Raw genomic sequence first — 18,545 nt, forward strand, 5'->3', positions numbered from 1 at the left:
GACCCCAAAAATTCAAAGATCCAATCCAAAAATGGGCATCTGAGATGAATACGCACTTCTCAGATGAAGAAATGCAAATGGCAAATAAATACATGAAAAAATGTTCATCATTGGTCATTAGAGAAATGCAAATTAAAACCACACTGAGATTCCATCTCACTCCTGAAAGAATGGCCAGGATCAAGAAAACCAACAACAACAAATGCTGGAGAGGCTGTGGGGAAAAAGGAACTCTCCTGCACTGTTGGTGGGAGTGTAGACTGGTACAGCCTTTGTGGAAGTCTGTCTGGAGATTTCTCAAAAAGTGGGGATTGGAAATCCCATTTATTCCAGCTATTCCACTTCTAGGCATATTCCCAGAAGAACTGAAAGCATCATACCACAGTGATATATGTGCACCTATGTTTATAGCAGCACAATTTGTAATCGCCAGATCTTGGAAACAACCCAAGTGTCCATCAACTGAGGAATGGATAAAAAAGATGTGGTATTTCTATACAATGGAGTATTATTCAGCTATAAAGAAGGATCACATTGAGATATTTATCAATAAATGGGCGCAGCTTGAGACCATACTCATAAGTGAAATAAATCAATCTCGCATGTGTGAATACCGAATAGTTTCCCTAATGTAAGTAATGATTCAAATATATAAAAATATGTGATAATCATGATTCCCCATTAGGTGGCCTTGAAGCCTTATAAAGGTTTCACTCATTAATTAGAAAGGCTTCATTCTGGGCTTCTTGATATGGAAATATTTGAAGCTAGAGTATATGAAGTTTTATCCAAATATTTCAAGGAAAAAGACAGACACTATGGTAACTACTATTAAGTCGGGTTATATGGTGGTGAAGTAGTAGGTTGCTGAAACAGTCATGCTTTGACCTCTATTGTTATATTGTTATGTCCTGTTTTATCTCAATCTCCCCCTTATTCTTTTAAAAAAATTATTTAGTCATTTCTTATGTTTGTCTTAATTAAAGAAAAAATTTTAAAAATTAGGATATATAAATAGTAACTCTTTTTGATTTCCTATTAACTTGTTTTGAAGTCCTGTAATACTCCCATGATCTTGTTTTGACTGATTAGACTCTGTTCCATTCTGTATGATAGTATCAAGTTTGAGCGTATAGGCAACTACTTTGAAGGCAATAAGATCACTAAGATGCCCATTCTGGTTTGACTATTGTCTCTTTGGAAGTCCTGTAATGTTTACAATGCCTAAGTTTTATTGGTCTTGTTCTCTACTGTTTTGTTCAACTTTATAATATCTAATGAGATAGACAATTCTTTTTAAGGAAACAAGAGGCATTATGATAACCATTGTTGATAACCTTGTACTCTGTTTTACATCATGTGCTATGTCTATCCTTGGTTTTGACTGACAGCTTTGTTTGGCCATATTCGACTTTATTCTCTCCCCCCCCAAAAAAAAAGTAATAAGAACTAAGGAGTAATAAAACCCAAAATGTGTAAATTTTGTTGTAAAAAAGAGAGGGAAAAAAAGAGCTCTAAAGGATACAACAGCAAGTGTGTTTAGGGGTGTTAAATAGCTGACCATATTAATGTTTTTGGTTGGATCATTGAACACAACTGTTTGCAGTCTCACTGTTTGAATGTCCACTTTGTATTCTTTGATACTGTGATTTGAGCAACTATTTCTAAGATGATAATATGTAATCTATTAACTGGTGATTTCTTACTGTCTTTTTTTTTTTTGTAGTTCTGTATTACGTGTACTCTTACACCACTTTGCTTTGTTCTGTGTTTTTCTCTTTTTCCTTTTAAATAAAATTTAAAAAAATAAAAAAAAATAAAAATCATTGTATCTGACCAATAAGGTAGTGAAAGAAAATTCATAAGAACTATTTGAAAATTAAAGTGAGAAGAAATATTGTCTCAAAAAATTTATCTGGCTATATCTGGGAGCTGACAAATAGTTACCTATTTGTGTGTGTAAGACTGTTAGTCCCAAGGGTCTTGGGAGACAGGAACTTACTATGTTGTTCAGGCTGCCTTTGAAATCACTATATAGCCCAGGCTGGGCTTGAACTCAGAGAAATCCTGCCTCAGCTTCCTGAGTGCTGGAATTATAGGCATGTACCAGCACACCCAACCTCATTTCATGTCTTAATGCAGGCTTCCATGTCAGAGTCTCAAACTATACAGCAATTCACTTTTCAACACTGAAAATCATCAATATTTAATATTTTTGTATGTAAGTCAATGGATAAAAACTGAAAACTGCTATGTAATCTGTATTGATTAGCTATGATTGAGCATCATTTCAAATGCCTGTTGATTATCTGTAAACCCTCCTCTGCCTAGTTATGATCTTGGCCCTTTTTTTAATTATGGTATTGTAGTTTCCAATCAACTCATAGGAGTTATATACTAGGAATAATAATACTTTGTGTATCAAAAAAGTTATCTGCCAGTAGGATTTTTTAAATCTACCAATCCTCTTCTTTGGTACACGGGTAATACATCAACACTCATTATAGTAGCCAGCTCCAGAGATGACAACTCAAAGATCTGCACCATACAGTATTCACTTCCCTTGCTTAGTCTTCTCACTTTGTGAGTCAGGATGGGCCATGGATGACTAAAAGAACTCAGTAGAAGTGATATTGTGTGGCTTCTGAGGCCTGATCTTTTGGAACCCTTACCCTTAGAACCCTGAGTATACCATGTGGCATGGGTGGTGAATCTCTGGCACCTGCTGCAACAGGTACGCAGAGCCCTCTCTGTTGGCATGGGAGCCAAGTTGTCCCAGCAGCCGAGCACTGGCTACTCAGGTTTAATTGCAGTGTTGGCAATAAATGAGTTCTGAATTGCAGTTTGGGCACTTGGTCTCTAAAAGTTTTGCCATCGCTGCCACATGTAGATCAATTACCCTAAAGCCATGTTGCTGCGAAGAGCATGTGGAGAGGCCCTGAAATTTCATGTGCAATGATTCTTGGTTAACCCTCCTAACTATTTAAGTCATCCCAACTGAGGCTTTGAACATGCTGAGAAGCAGAATTGAGTTGTTGCTACTGCAACTTGTCTAAAATGCAGATTTGTGAGTAAAACAAATGTTGTTTTAAGCCATTATGTTTCAAGTGGTTTGTTGTGCAGCAATAGATAACTGACACACTAATCCCCTTCCTTCCTTCTTCACTTGATGTTTCCTTATGTGAATCCACAGTGAACACAAATGTATCATGTCAACTCAAGGATGGGAAATGTTTCAGTTAACTTTTCAGGGGTAATTGACTTATTCATGCTGTAGAGATATACCATTTCAAGACTATCTCTGCAGCAGTAACTATATCACTTTTGTGGTCAACAAACAAGGGACCCAGAGCCATCTCTACAACTTATGATCAGGCATAAATCTACAACCCAACATTTTAACACACATTAATACATATATTAAAGTGAATATAAAAGTCAGTATCTACAGAAAAGAAGTCATAGAGTGCTGGGCATAGTGGTAACATGTTGGTAATCCTCATACTCAGGAGCCTGAGGCAACAGGACTGTGAGGCCAACCTAAACTGGCCTCAAAAACAAAACAAAAGAAAAAGAAAAAATAATTCACAAAGTATAAATAGCAGGAGGGATTGTTCAACCAGAAGAAATAATCAATCTGTGTCTGGACTTTGTAGAATTGAAGCTACTAACACAATCATTTTCAGGACCTGCTCTCAATCATGTTTGTATTATGGAATTCATCCACGCTGGTACAGCAATCAGACTGAGAGTGCATACTGATCTATAGACAATTCATTAATGACTTCCCAGCAATTTATCATAGCATCCCTCTTGAGAGTCTGAACTAAGATTTAAAGACTATAGCATGCACTTGGACAGAAAAACCAGGAAGAATCAAGGTGGGATACATGTTATCAGTCATATATAAGCTGATTAGCAAGTGAAGAGACAGTTTGTAGAAGACAGTGATGAGAATTCATGGGGGAAAGAGAAAAGAGGGGAGAAAAGAATAAGAGTAAACTAGAGGGGGAAAAGAACGTGAGAGAGCACTAGCTCCACTCATTGCCTTCATAGTCCCTGATTTTTGTAATTTAACTTAAGTTAAATTTGTGTTTAACTTAACACAAATGTTAAGTTGATGGTGGGATTGGAATTAACAGAAAGAGGATTTTCACTTTTATTTGAGGGTTGCTGAAAAGATCGTTGCTAGCTACAGGTTTTGTTTTAGAGTTTCTCATTGATGAATATTGCAAAACAATGAGAGTTGTAGAAATTGTTTCTCTAAAATTTGTTTGGTTGCACTGTTTGTTCATGTGTTGTTGGTTGTTGAGTCACCACAAGCACCATAATGACAAAACAGATGCATTTTCAGTGAATAAAAAGGAGCAGACTTAAACTTGTGGACAATATAGGTTCTAGGTTTTTCTAGTCCCTGTTCAATCACTCTCATTGTGAAAACAAATTAGCCCTTTTATGTCTCTGTATCTCTGCTTCCTTCACTATACTATGTAATGATCAGAGTTTCAACATTTTATAAATATAAAATATCTACTGAATGTGTAACCTTAAAACATCCTCACACAGAATTTTCACCTGACTCTGAAGATGGAAAAAGTGCACTGGGCAAAGACCTCTTGTCTAAGACTTGAAATGTAAATTTGCAGTAACTTCTAATACTTAGCACTGTATTTTTCATCCTGATTGTGTAACAAAAGACAGGAAGCAAAAAGGGGAACATCCTTAATGCTCAACTCAGCAGCCCATTTAGGATACACAGTAGATGTGACTAAGTGTGATAAAGTCAAAAGAACCAAATTTGAACCTGAACAGATAAGCATTTGATGTTCAGCAGAGATGTCAAAATACTATATTAGAGAAACCCATTTATCTTTTCTATTATATAGGCAATATGTGTCTTGTGGTAAAATTTGACCCATGTAATGTTAATATTTGGTGTATGTATTTTTAAAAGTCTATCATCCATTCATTTCACAAACTTTATTTCTATGAGGTCTCACTATGTCACCCCCATTGGCCTCCAACACCTGAGCTCAAGTGATCCTCCTGTGGCAATCTCCCAAGTAGCTGGGACCACAGGCATCCCAATCCTGAAACTATTGAGTGCCCAGCAAGGACTCTGGCCAGGCTAGGGAACTAGAAAAATACATGCCTTTTGGTCTCAGATTCTCTGTTCATATAGAGAGATGATACACAATTATTTTACTAAGACCTGTGCAGTTTTAGAACGATATGTGAGTTTTAAGAAAGCTGGTAGAAAGGGTGAAGAGAGGAGTAAAAGCAGAAATCCCTGTTTCGTTATAGTTTGCATCATAAAGTAAACCCAATATGCCACAGAAGCAAGAGTAAAAAGACCGTGACAAGGAGTCCAACATCTTGCTAGCTAGGAGCCTCACCAAGTTCCGAGAGGGGTGGCACTAGGAGGTCGGGACTGGATCAAGTTGGGGACCCGGTAGGCTGTGCAGGCGCCAGAGCCCATCAGCACAGCCGCTGTCGCAGAAGCCAGGCTCTGATTGGTGCGACTACGTGGGACTGTGTCCATAGGCCGCACGGAACTGCTCGCGAGGCTTTCATTGGCTCAATGGGCGCTGAACAATCATTGGCTGCGGTGGGTAGTCCCGGCGACTAAGGGAGAGGAAAAGGGGGTGTTGGGCCTGGCTGGCTAACAGAGGCTGCGGGTGGCTGGAAGACTACTGGGTTGGTGTCCCGGAGGGCTGCGGGGCCAGAGTATCCAGGGGGTCACGCTACACTCTAGGAAGTGCCTGCACTAGTGTGCCGCCGGGCGAGACCCGCAGGCTAGGATCATGGGCTGCTTTTTCTCTAAAGGGCGGAAGACTGAGAAGGAGTCGCGGCCCGAGAGCGAGGAGGAGCGACCCAAGCAGTACAGCTGGGACCAACGCGAAAAGGTAACCAAAGTCTTGCAGCTGGTAGTCTCTGCCTTCCCAAGCTGTCCTGCGCCCCGCGCGCGGTTTCCTTATGGCCCGTGAGCCGCAGCAACAACTGTCTCTTTTTCTGTCTCCTCAAAGAGAGTAAAATCCGGGTGCACGACATTTGGGGGCGGGGGACGTCTGAGAAAGAGGCTGTAAAAGGCTGAAAGGATACTTCAGAGTTCGCAGTCTAAATTGATGGGCTCCACACCCTGACCTGTATTGACTTCCCGCCCCAGGATGGACTCAAGGAAGAGAAGAAACCAAACATGCGCTGAATCTCAGATCACCTCACTGTGCAGGCAGCGCCCTACGGGGTTTGGTTCACTAGTCAAATTACACATGGGATTGATTGTCATCTCTTTGGCGGTTTACATTCGGTGGCCGGTTCTCTTTTGTCTGTCCTCCCGGGCAAATCTCTTTGACACCTCATGATATATTCCACTGGTTAATTTTCTCACTTCTAAGGAACTGTTTAGCTTTTCTCTCCCTCCTCTGGAAAAATGAAAATTGAATCAGTTTCAGAATGTAAGGTGAAAGTAACCGGTATATACCAGGCAGCATTTTGTTATTCTATATGAATGAAAACAACCTTATTTTTACTTTTATATACAGCCAGAAACCAAAAGAACTTTGAAAACTCCCTGAGTCTTGCACATAACACACTTAGTCATGCATTTCATAATGTTTCCTCTTTTTCATAGTTCTTCATTTGTACTTACTATTTGTTAGGTTTATCAATTATTTTCCGCGTCCAAACAAAATGACTGTTTTGTTTGTTTTTAATGAGTGTTATAGTTAATCTTGCTTAGGGCAACAAGTTTTTAACTGCTAAATACTTAAAAGTAAGTTATTAATGGTTTCGTATCATAAAACTTCCCTCATGATTTCCAGTTTCCAGCAGAATTTATTCATGTAGATTCTCCAAGTGTCAGGTTTAAGAAATTGAAGGCATTTTTGCACAGTTCTAAGCCCTATCTTTGTCTTCAGTTCTGAGACCCTTCTTGAGACATGTGGTATATCTTTTCTCTATTATTCATGCTTGATACCAGTATTTCATAATATAGAAACTATCGTGTTTATAGAGTATATTTTAAGGTTAGTTGATGGTCATTATTGAAAGATTCGTTGTTTGAGCCTAGAATTTCTAACAGTACTCTTCAAACTTGAACTGTCTGCTACAAAGAAAGTTGTGATTTTTGTCTCAACTTTTTGTTTTGAAATCAAAAGCTAAAATGGTGGCACACACCTGTAATCCCAGCATTGAAGAGGCTGAGCCAGGAGGATCATTGCAAGTTTGAGGTCAGCCTAAGCTACATAGTGAGTGCAAGACCATTCTGAACTACATAGTGAGACAAACAAAGTTGAACAAACAAAAAATTTTAGTAGTCTTGGTTATATCTGACTGAACTCATCAAACATTGTCTCATAATTAATCTTTATTAACATAATCAGATTAGTTGGGGTCTTTTATGTTAATCCTTTTAGATCTGTGTATGTGATTTTTTTCTTCCTTTGCTAGTTGGCTAAATAAAATCACTGAAAAATAAAATAGTGGACATTAACATCTAAGTGCCCCCAAAAAATGAACATGTAGAAAATTTCCAGTTATAAATAGGAAACATTTTTTAAAACACTACTACATACATAGTTGTAGAAATGTAAGCAGTGTTAGTATGTGTGGTATGTAATAAGCTCAAGCTTTTGTGTATGTATAAAAAAGTTGAATCTTTTTGTTTTCTTGCAATGTTGAGCATCAAGGGCTCTATCCTCAACACCAATAAAAGTTAAAATAGTGATCAACTAATAAAATGTATAACTTAATAAGCCTTATATTCTATAAACATCCAAACTGTAAAATCTTTTGGACTATTGAGAAAGATAATTATTAACTTATACTTTGAGACAGTAATGATACCACATTTCACAACATTGCTTTTTCTTTTTGGAATCTTTTCTCTTGGAATTATCAGGAATTCTGTCTAAGGTGCCACATTTACAATAGCTTGTTAAGTTTTATATGATTTTAATGAGTTCTCCTAGTTCCTGACCTCCTGTGAAGTCAAATTTGGGTAGTGTACAAATGTTCTATTTTTGACCAATGATAGATTTACTGAGCAAGATCTTACTTGCTCCTAGATTTTAATTGTACCTTAGAAAAAATATAATGCAAATACAGCCTAGGGGACATAACTGAGATATGCTGCATGTGTATTATCAGGAATTATTTATATTAAAAGTTTAGGGCCCCATAATGTGGACATTGAGTACAGAATATATAGTTTTAAAGTTAGACAATTACCATTCAACTTGTAAGACTTTAGGTATTAAAAAACAGATTAAGTGCCAGAAGTTTCTTTGCAACTTGGAAAAGTGGTGTTTAAATTCTCGTTAGGTTTTGTAATCAGAATATCTTTATTAAAGGGCACCTCTTGGGTTTTGGGTTTTGAGTTAGGTAATTGGGTCAGTCTTAGGGGACTGAAACAAGAAGAAATTGTCTCAATTAGAAAGAATGTTTGGGAACTAAGTGTTGTCATGGCAACTGACATACTGTAGTCAACAGAGGAAGAAGTTCATTTTCTATTGCTGCTGACTTTGAAAAATAGAAAGTTTACTATACAACTACTACACTGAAATGACAAATATTTTTATTGTAAGATCAGTGTTTAAATCATTTGGAAAGAAATGCTTTTATATTCATTGATCCATATGCTACTTTCCATAGATAGGCAAATTATTTAATATATGTGTGTTCAAACACCAAGGAAGACCTAAATTTATAATACTTATCCCAGCCTTCCAAGATCTTAGTGCAATTTTAGAATTAAAATGGAACATTTAAGTTAAAAATGAGGTAGAAGTACAAAAAAAGTTTTCATTTTCCAGGTATCCATGCCAGTATACCACCTCCTAAATAATAGAAATAAGGACTCATCTCCTAAAAAATGATGGCATATGAAAGTTGTGATTTGTTAAACAACTTTCTTATATATATATTACATGTTATATCTGTTACATTTGTGTCATGATCCACAGAAATAATAATAAACAACAACCTTATGCCAGAAGTTCAAGTGTCTGTTGTGTAACTTTGAGTAAAGTAACCAATTTTACATTTTGGGTTTCTTGCCTATAAAGTGGGACAGTGCAAAAATTTTGACAGTATGTAATAAGATACAGGCAAAGTGATGAAAGGCAAAGTGATGTCATTGCCAAGAATAGAATTTAAAACACATAATTCCCAGAATTGTTCATCAGTAGAAAGGGTAGATTTGTGAGAAACTGATCTCTGTGTTAGAGGTTAGGTGGGGACTTGCTGAAAAGCAATATCTGCAGTGAATAGTCTAAATGTTTTAACCTTTTAAGTGCATTCCTTTTTTTTTTTTTTTTTTTGTCTTTTTGAGACAGGTTTTCACTATGTAGTTGAGGCTGGCTTTGAGCTCACTTTGCAGCCCAGGCTGGCCCCAAACTCACAATGATTCTCTTGCCTCAGCCTATCAAGTGCTGGGATTACAGGCATGTGCCACCTCACCGGGCTATACATTCGTTTCTTAAATGGCTGTCGTGAGAGAGTAATATAAAGTATGACTTCTTCTATGTTTGGATGTGTAGGGGGAGTATGTGGGATTGAACCTAGGCTTTTGCACTACCCCTCTCAGCCCATTTTTTATGTTTTATTTGAGAAAAGATCTTGCTAAATCACTAATTCACCCAAGTTCAACTTGAATTTTCAATCTTCCTTCCTTAGCCTCTCAGAGTGCTGGGATTACAGGTATACACCACAACACCCCGTCATCCGTGCTTATGATTTTAGGCATTCTGAGAACTAGTAATTTTTGGAAAATTATCATGAGTCTAAGCTTCATGTTATCATTACTTTTTGTTTTGAGGAGTTTTCAGGAATTGTTGAGAAAGCACAGCAACATGTATTATATCCTAAATTTCTCCTCTGAAGATTGGGTTGACAATCCAAATAATTTTATACTACAGAATTATATAGCTGTAAGACTAATTTCTCCCCATGAGCTAAGAAAACTGGAATGCCAAGAGAAAATACAAGAGTAGCAAATTACATTTAACCCCTCAGCATTGGCAGATGTTATGGGCTATATGTCAAATTCACATGTTGAGGACTTAACCCCTCAGTAGGGCTGTTTTGTACTTGGAGGTCAGGCCTGTAAGAAAGTAATTAAGGTTAAACGAGGTTGTAAGAGTGGAGCTCTGATCCATAGGATTAATATCCTTTTAAGAAGATTTACCAGGGAGCTAGAACACTCCCTGTGTGAGAATGAGAATGTGCACTCATTCTCATTCCCCATCCTTCTCTTTCCCCACACACAGATGACAGGCCTGGTAAAGACAAAGAGAAAAAACTTCTTTCATTTGGAGCAGACTAAGACAGGATGCCATAATAAACTATCACAGAGTGAGTGAGTTAAATAACAGGACCTCTCATGACTTCATGTAAACCTTATTACTCCAAAAGGTCACCCCAACTCCAAATACCTTGGAGGCTTGGGTTTCAACATAGGAATTTTGAAGAGACATAAACATTTAGTCCATAACACACCCCTTAGCCCTTTCATAAGAAAATAGCTCAGTGATTTAAAAGAATAGATTTTCTATCTTTGCAATAAGTTTTAACTCTAAGTAGCAATTTATATACATGAAATTTACCAGTTAATATTATATACATCTCATGACATTTATCATTTGTCATGCAGAAAATACGAGGTAGCCAGGCTTTGTGAGGCATGCCTGTAATCCCAGCACCTGGGAGGCTGAGGCAGGAGGATAATTGCAAATTCAAGGCCAGCCTGGCTACAAAGTGAGCTCAAGCCCAGCTTGAACTGCAGAGCAAGATCCTGTCTCAAGAAGACAAAAAATAGGTAAATCCTTACAAGTAACAAGTATTGTTTTGTATTTATCCAAATATTTTTACCTGCTTTATTCTCATGTAAGTATACTTACAGGTGTGCAGACTTATCCGTGTCTTAGGCAGAGATCATTTGACCTGAATCTTGAACCCTGAACTAATTCCCCAGTGAAACACACAAAATTTTACAGAAACATGTAAAGAAGTTTCTAGTACAATGAAATAAACCACTAATGAGACATGAGGAGTCCTTTTCCCCATTGAGCTTGAGATCTTGGTACAGACAGATCAATTCCTTAATTTTTCCCTACACCTATTTGTGGTATTTTTGACCTTACCAACCTCTCTATGGAAAGTGGATAGGTGCCAACAGAAAATGACCAGATCATGTTTTTATCTTCTGTAAGGTCTAAAGCAGAACTGACTTAAATGACTCTTTTATGTTCCTTTTTCTCACTTTGAGGCCTGAATTAGATCAAGATCCCATTTAGCCTGCTCCGTGACTGCATCCCCATCTTCTTCTATGGTCTTTTCAGAATGGAAGGCAGCCTCAGACTCTTTTGACCACAGGCATGTGAGAGAAGAAAATATAAAAAGACCCAGGAAGGCACTAAAAGGAATGCTTCTATCAGAGTTTGTATTTTATTTTATTTTCGTGCTCAGAGGATGGCCAACTTTGTGATCCCTGACAATATCATTTTGTTCTTTTTTTTTCTTTTATCTTGCAGTGCTGGGGATAGAACTCAGGACCCCATGCATGCTAGGCAAGTGCTGTATCACTGAGCTACACTCCCAGCCCTACCATTTTATTCTTGATGAATATCAGAATCCCACTTTTTTGGTGATAGAGTGAAGAAAGCCTCAGATTCCCCTTAAGAGAGTAAATGATTATCAAACTTAGTCACCGTTAGACCGAACTTACGGCATGTGTGCTGCAACAGGCTGTTTGTTATCATTGCAAGTTCTAAAAGGTTTGTCACCACTGATATAGACCATCTATCCCAGGTTACACTTTGAGGTAGCCAAGATTAAGTAATTAAAATGGATTCAACAAGTATGTGTGGAGTGCCTCTATAACAGCAGGTACTGTTCTAGGTGCTGGAGACAAGGGTGAACTAAATAGAATGTCCCTTCCCTCATGTAGCTTATATCTTTGAGCACAGAAGATAGACAGTAGATAATATATAATGTATATCAGAAGGGAGGAATTACAGTATATGTGTAATTTATATAAAGTATATTAGAAGAAAGCTGAGTGCTTAAGAGAAGATGAAGGGTACAGAAGAGTTTGTTTTTTAGTAGACTAGTTACAGGATCCTACCCTAAACCTTACGTTACAGTAGAGAACACAGACTGGTATTTAATGTAAGGTAGGTGCTCAGAATGTAGGAAAGCATGCGTCTGGTGAGGGAAACTGGAAAGCTTCCCAGAAAATGTTTTACAGGTGGGCACATAGAACTGAGAGAAGCCATTCTAGGTACAGGGAATCGGAGAGCATGTATACTTCACAGCAAGTGCTTTAGATTTGCTGAAGAATAACATTCAATAGGGAAGGAACAATAGGAAGTTAGGACTAAGTTGGTATCACATAGTGATTGATAATTTCTATTTAAATATGTTCTAATCATGAATTTCCACACAACCTGGCATATACCCAACTTGCTGTGGCATTTTATCTTTGTTATAGAATTAATTTGCTGATTTTTTTTTTACCAGCATGCATGAAATGGGTCAGAAGTTTTCTGCTTTTGTTATATAACTGTATAGTTTTCTTATTAGGGTCATTGCTGAGCATGCTAATAACATGAGTTATGAGAATTTCTTCTTTCATGAGAATTTCTTCTTTCTCTGTTGTCCTTAAGGGTTTCCTTAAACTGGGATGGAAATTTGGAATCAGCTTATCAAACGAGCAGTGAAGCCTAGTGTTGTCTTTTTGGAGCTCTTTAGCACTGCTTCTATTTCTTTAATACTACATGTCAACATCCCTAATCTGAAAATCCAAAATGCTCTGAAATTGAAATGTTTTGAGCACTGATATATGCCCAAAAAGTCTGAGATTTTCAGATTAAGGCTGCTCAACCAGTAAAGCCTGTGCAAATATTCCAAAATCGGAAAAATTCAAATTTCAAACCCTTGTGGTCCCAACCATTTCAGCTAAGAGATACATAGGTTGTGATAGCTTTCTAAGCTTCTCATTTCTTCTTGAGTTAGTTGTGATAAGTTATTTTGGAAGAGATTTTATTCATTTTGTGGATCAAATATTTTGAAAACTATGGACGTATACTCGGATTCTGTTTTCAGCCTCTACATATGTACCCCCCGTTTAATTCATTATTGTTTTCTAACTTCTTAAATTATTTTTGCCAAGAGTTTTGCCTATTAAAACCTCCTTTGGGTTTTGCTGATATTCTCTATTATATATTTAATTTCCAAATCATTAATTTCTGCTATGATTTTATCTTTTCTTCAATGTGATATCTGGAGATTTAATTGCAAGTATTTGCTTATGATTTCTCTTTAATCCATGGGTTATTAGCAGTGCTTTTGAAATTTTCAAGTAGGTGAAGATTTTTAAAAAGTAATTTTTATTATTAACTCTTAATTTAATTACATATTGGTGCCAGATTATGGTCTGTTATCAGTTACTTAAAGATTTTCTGAGGCTTTCTTTATGGGCAAGCACATGCTTTTTTTAAACACTCTTTAATACTTGCCTAAGGAAAATGTAGGTTACTTGTTGGATATGGAACTCAAGCTTGTTATTGTGTGGTTCAGATCTTATGTATTTTTTTATTTTAATTTTGGGGCATACTTGACCTATCAGTAAATGAGAGAATCAGAGTATGAAAACACTCCTTATATTTTATTCTATTTTATATAAGCATGCTGTGGATTGAACTGAGGGCCTCAATCATGCTAGGCAAGTGCTCTACCACTAATCTCAGCTCCTTTACTTAGATTTTACGGACACAGGCCTTCTGTGCTGCCCTGAAATTACTCCCAAGGAAGTCTGGACCAGAACTCTGAGTCCCAGTTATTTGTCTCAGGATTCAGGAGAAAAAGCAAGAGCAGAAATATCAGAGGTTCCTTTTTTATTTTATCCTCCCACACACTACTAGAGGAGTTTCTCATATTTTCCCCTTTTCTTGGGTTTTTAAAACTTGGTTCCTTTGAGACTGATTATGGACAGTAGAGCCAGAAGTTATGTTAGTTTAGCATCTTGGTAGAGACCAAACTGGAACGATGTATCTTTGTATTTGTGGGTCACCTATAAAGTCCCAGAAGTAGAATTGCTTGAACACCTCTCCTTATATTAAACTTGTATTGCTTCCTATATTTTTGGTTTTGTTTATGCTACTACCAGCATGGAATTACATAAGTCAGAGCAGTGTTTTATCAAACCAGTGGGTAGGGGCAGGGATTTAGCTCAGTGGCACAAGCACCTGCCTGTTCAATCCCCAGTACAAAAACACATACATACACACACCAAAAAAAAAAAAAAAACAGTGGATAGGAATAATAGAAAATATTCAGGAGCAGGACACAAAAAAAAATGGTAAGTATTATTTTGTGAAACTTGTTTCATTGTTGTATATGCATTCACAAACAGTCCTGGATCTGGGTAGCTTTTTGTTCTTGTTGTTTATGTGCATGTTAGGCAAATACTGTATTACTAAACTCATTCCCAGTCCACAAATACAGATAAGTCTATATGTGATGGGCTGTGTTGATGAATGTAGTAATGTGGATTATAATAAAAAGTTTAGAAACATTAGACTAGGGAATTATCATTTCCCTAAGAGAAATCATGTTTGACTTTTCTGTGTTACTTCCTATAGCCACTGAATTACCAAATCTGATTCTGTTTCCTCAATATTTCTCAAATTTATCCCTTCTTCCTCTTCCCTCTAACCACGGTTCTAGTTCCACCCCTTTCTGAATCAGCCTCTCAAATCCACGTTCCACTGTTCCTTATTCTTACCATAGTAATCTTCCTTAAATGTAAATTTAACTAATTTAACATGTTCAGAACAGGGCCATATTCCATATGTCTCGCTGCTAGTTGGCTCTGAACCACCAGTGGTCAGCGATAGTCACACATGTACTACTGATGGTTCAAGCTGGCAGGAACATGTTAAATCCTGTGGCTTCCTATTATCCATAGGTAGTTTCCTAGCTTTTTAATTTGGCCCCCTGCCTACCTGTTTATCTTTGCAATATCTGCTACCATTGCAGTATCACTGGCAATCCCAGATCACTTTGTTTTCCTCCTGCTTCCTGGAGAATTTTACTTAATTCATTGTTACTTTTGTCTGACGTGGAGAGGAGTGCTATGCCTTTATTCTCATCACTTTTACTTGATAAACTCCAACTTTTTCATCCTTACTTTGTGTAGGAAGTCTTCTATCCCCTCCAAGTGTCCCTCATCTGCACTGCCAGCATATTTTCAGCGTTCTGATTACATGATTTAAATGATTTATTTAGGTGTTTACTTTCTTTAGGGAGAAAGCTGATTATATTCATTTTAGTGCCTAAAACAATGTCTGGCTCATAGTAGATGTTCAAGTGTTTGATTGACTAAAGATCCACAAAGTTATACTTTTTCAAGATCATGATGTTTATAGGTAACAAAATTGAGACTGGAAATCAAGGACCTCTTTTGTCATGCTACAGACCAGAGAGTGCTCCCTCTAGCACATTATGTAAAACTGAATAAATACATTATTTATTGTGTAGTATTGAATAAATCACTTTAAGCTAGCTTGGTAATGACTAAGATGATTACATTTTGCTTTGTAAATAGTCAAATTTTATATACTATATCTATGGATGCCTGTTTCTGGTATATAAATAGTTTTCATGAAATTTATACAGTCACAAACAGTTGAAGAAGATTAAAAAATCATTAGAAAAAAATCATAATGGCTTCCTAGTGAATAGATAGATCCAACCTAGGGCTCCATGAATGCTAAATACATAGTCTACTATTCAGCTATATCACAGGCCCAGTGAATAGTTCAGTTAAAAGGCTAATGTGTCAGATTCAAGGTGTACTATTTAAAAGATTATATGAGCTACTGTTTAGAATACCTAAGGAAGGAAAAGGTAAAATTTTAAACAATTACACTATAGCTATAGCTTAATAAATGTTTGGATCAAACTTTTAGACGCCAACACTAACACGATTCTTACCCATTTTCTGTGGCATATTGCAAATATCAGTTAGGGTTTAGAAATAGACCCATCCATTGATTTGTGGAAGGATATAGAAATATGTTTTTTCTGGGTTTATTTCCCATTTTAAAATTGTTAAAAGTAGAATTTTAAAGGTGAAGCATTAGAAAAAGCAAAAATGTATCAGAAAGCTAGGTGGATATATAGGATGAGTGGAATTTTCATAGCCATTTTTATTAGTGATCATTTAAAAATATATTTCAGGGCCAAGAATTTAGGTCAGCACCTAAGCGCCTGCCTGGCAAGCGCAAGATCATGATTTCGATCCCTGGCACACACACTCACACAGAATATATATAGCACACCACATACATTTTTAATTATATAATCCAAATACATTAAAAGCCTGTTGAGTAGCAGCAATAATGTGTCACCTGGATTAACCTATGTGGAGACTCAAACCGTATTGTCACAGAGGCTGCCTTTTAGTTGTTTTTGTTTTGTTTGAGACAGAGTCTCTCTGGGTAGCCCAGTCTGACCTTGTACTTGAGATTCTCCTGCCTCAGCCTCCAGAGTGGCTAGGATTTCAGGCATATGTCACCACAAACAGCCTTGTTCTTTAGTTGTATATGACCAGAAATGAAATTTGATAGATGAGAAAATAGATCCATCTACTGGGAGTTGGATATATATTAACTAAGATTTTAAATCTTATAATAAGAGCTATAGTTTTAAAGAAACTAAACATTTTAGTCCTCCAAGTACATATTTTCTTCACGCAGATATGCCATGTAGTAGGCTCATAATTTTTAAACATTTAAATTTTTAATTGGTGAATTCCTTTCTCCATATAACCACAATGCCATCCTCCACCTAACAAAATGAAAAGTTTCTTAATATTATCTGATATGCTGTGTATGGGTGTGAATTTCCCCAGTAGGCACTTAATTGATTTTGTTGAATAATGTTTATAATACTCAAGGTCTGTGCTTTGTCCCTGCAGGTTGATATAAAAGACTATATGTTCAACGGGCTGAAAGATGAAACAGTAGGTCGCTTACCTGGGAAAGTAGCAGGACAGCAGTTTTTCATTCAAGACTGTGAGAACTGTAACATCTATATTTTTGACCACTCTGCTGCAGTTACCATTGATGACTGTACTAACTGCAAAATTTTTCTGGGACCTGTGAAAGGCAGTGTATTTTTCCGGAATTGCAGAGATTGCAAGTGTACATTAGCTTGCCAACAATTTCGTGTTCGGGATTGTAGAAAGCTGGAAATCTTTTTGTGCTGTGCCACTCAACCCATTATTGAGTCATCTACAAATATCAAATTTGGCTGTTTTCAGTGGTACTACCCTGAATTAGCTTTCCAGTTCAAAGATGCAGGGCTAAGTATCTTCAATAACACATGGAGTAACGTTCATGACTTTACGCCTGTGTCAGGAGAGGTCAACTGGAGTCTCCTTCCAGAAAATGCTGTGATCCAGGATTACGTTCCTATTCCTACTACTGAAGAGCTCCAAGCTGTCCATGTGTCAACAGAAGCCAATAGAAGCATCATTCCTATATCTCGGGGTCAGAGACCGAAGAACAGTGATGAATCATGCTTAGTGGTATTATTTGCTGGTGATTATACTATTGCAAATGCCAGGAAACTAATTGATGAGGTAAGGAGAGAAAAAACAGATTTCACCTTTGGATAGAAATATTCAACTCTAAAGAACTTCCATTCTCTTAAAATTGACTGTTAAATGTATTGGGAAACATAAATTGTAGTCCCATGCCCCTTCCCTTCCCTCGACTCCACAAGACTGATCTGTAAGTAAGTTAACTGGGCCTCAAAATATTTCCACAGGGAAACCTTTTAAAGGTATAATTCTAGGGCCGAGGATTTGACTCAATGGTATAAGCACCTGCCTGGCAAGCACAAAGTCGTTAGTCCCTGGTACAAACAAACAAATATATATATATATATATATATATATAGAGAGAGAGAGAGAGAGAGATTGATATCTATATCTATCTATCTATAAATAGATAGATAGATATAAAATTCTGGACCAGGCATGGTGGTGCACATCAATGATCTGAGTACTCAGGAAGCTGAAGCAGGAGGATTGCCGTGAGTTTAAGGCCAGGCTGACTCAAGACCAACCAGAACTATACAGAAAGACCCTGTCTCAAAGAAACAAAAATACAGATAGATATAAATAGATAGATATTCAGTAAAAAATTAAAAGCACTGATTATGTATGTTATTGTTACCATATTTTATGTACTATATAATATACATTTGCCTTTTACATTTTTGCTAATCTTAAACGCAACTTGTAACTTATGGCAACTTACAAATAATACAACCAGGTATGGTGTTACATCCATATAAACCCAGCACTCTGGGAGGCTGAGGCAGGATGAACAAAAGTTTAAACACAGCCTGGGCAGCTTAGCAATTTAATGAGACCCAGTTTCACATTTTAAAAAAAAAGGCTGGGTATTAAGGTCAGTGTGAAGGCCCTGGCTTCAATCCTCAGTACTGCAATCAATCAATCAATCAAAATGATG

General features: G+C 37.0%; 1 protein-coding gene across 1 annotated transcript in view; it reads left to right on the forward strand.

The window, feature by feature from the left end:
- The first annotated feature begins 5,611 nt into the window (after positions 1 to 5,611).
- Positions 5,612 to 18,545, forward strand: part of Rp2 (RP2 activator of ARL3 GTPase) — a 37,148-nt gene continuing 24,214 nt past the window's right edge. Inside the window, exons 1-2 of the mRNA XM_003462540.5 lie at positions 5,612 to 5,906; positions 16,982 to 17,647. Of these exons, the coding sequence (XP_003462588.1) occupies positions 5,805 to 5,906; positions 16,982 to 17,647 (768 nt within the window). The 5' untranslated portion in view covers positions 5,612 to 5,804. The remainder of the gene's footprint in view (positions 5,907 to 16,981; positions 17,648 to 18,545) is intronic.

Source organism: Cavia porcellus, unplaced genomic scaffold, assembly GCF_034190915.1.
Source record: "Cavia porcellus strain 051 isolate PalLab524CR breed Dunkin Hartley unplaced genomic scaffold, mCavPor4.1 scaffold_3, whole genome shotgun sequence".
Lineage (NCBI taxonomy): Eukaryota > Metazoa > Chordata > Mammalia > Rodentia > Caviidae > Cavia > Cavia porcellus.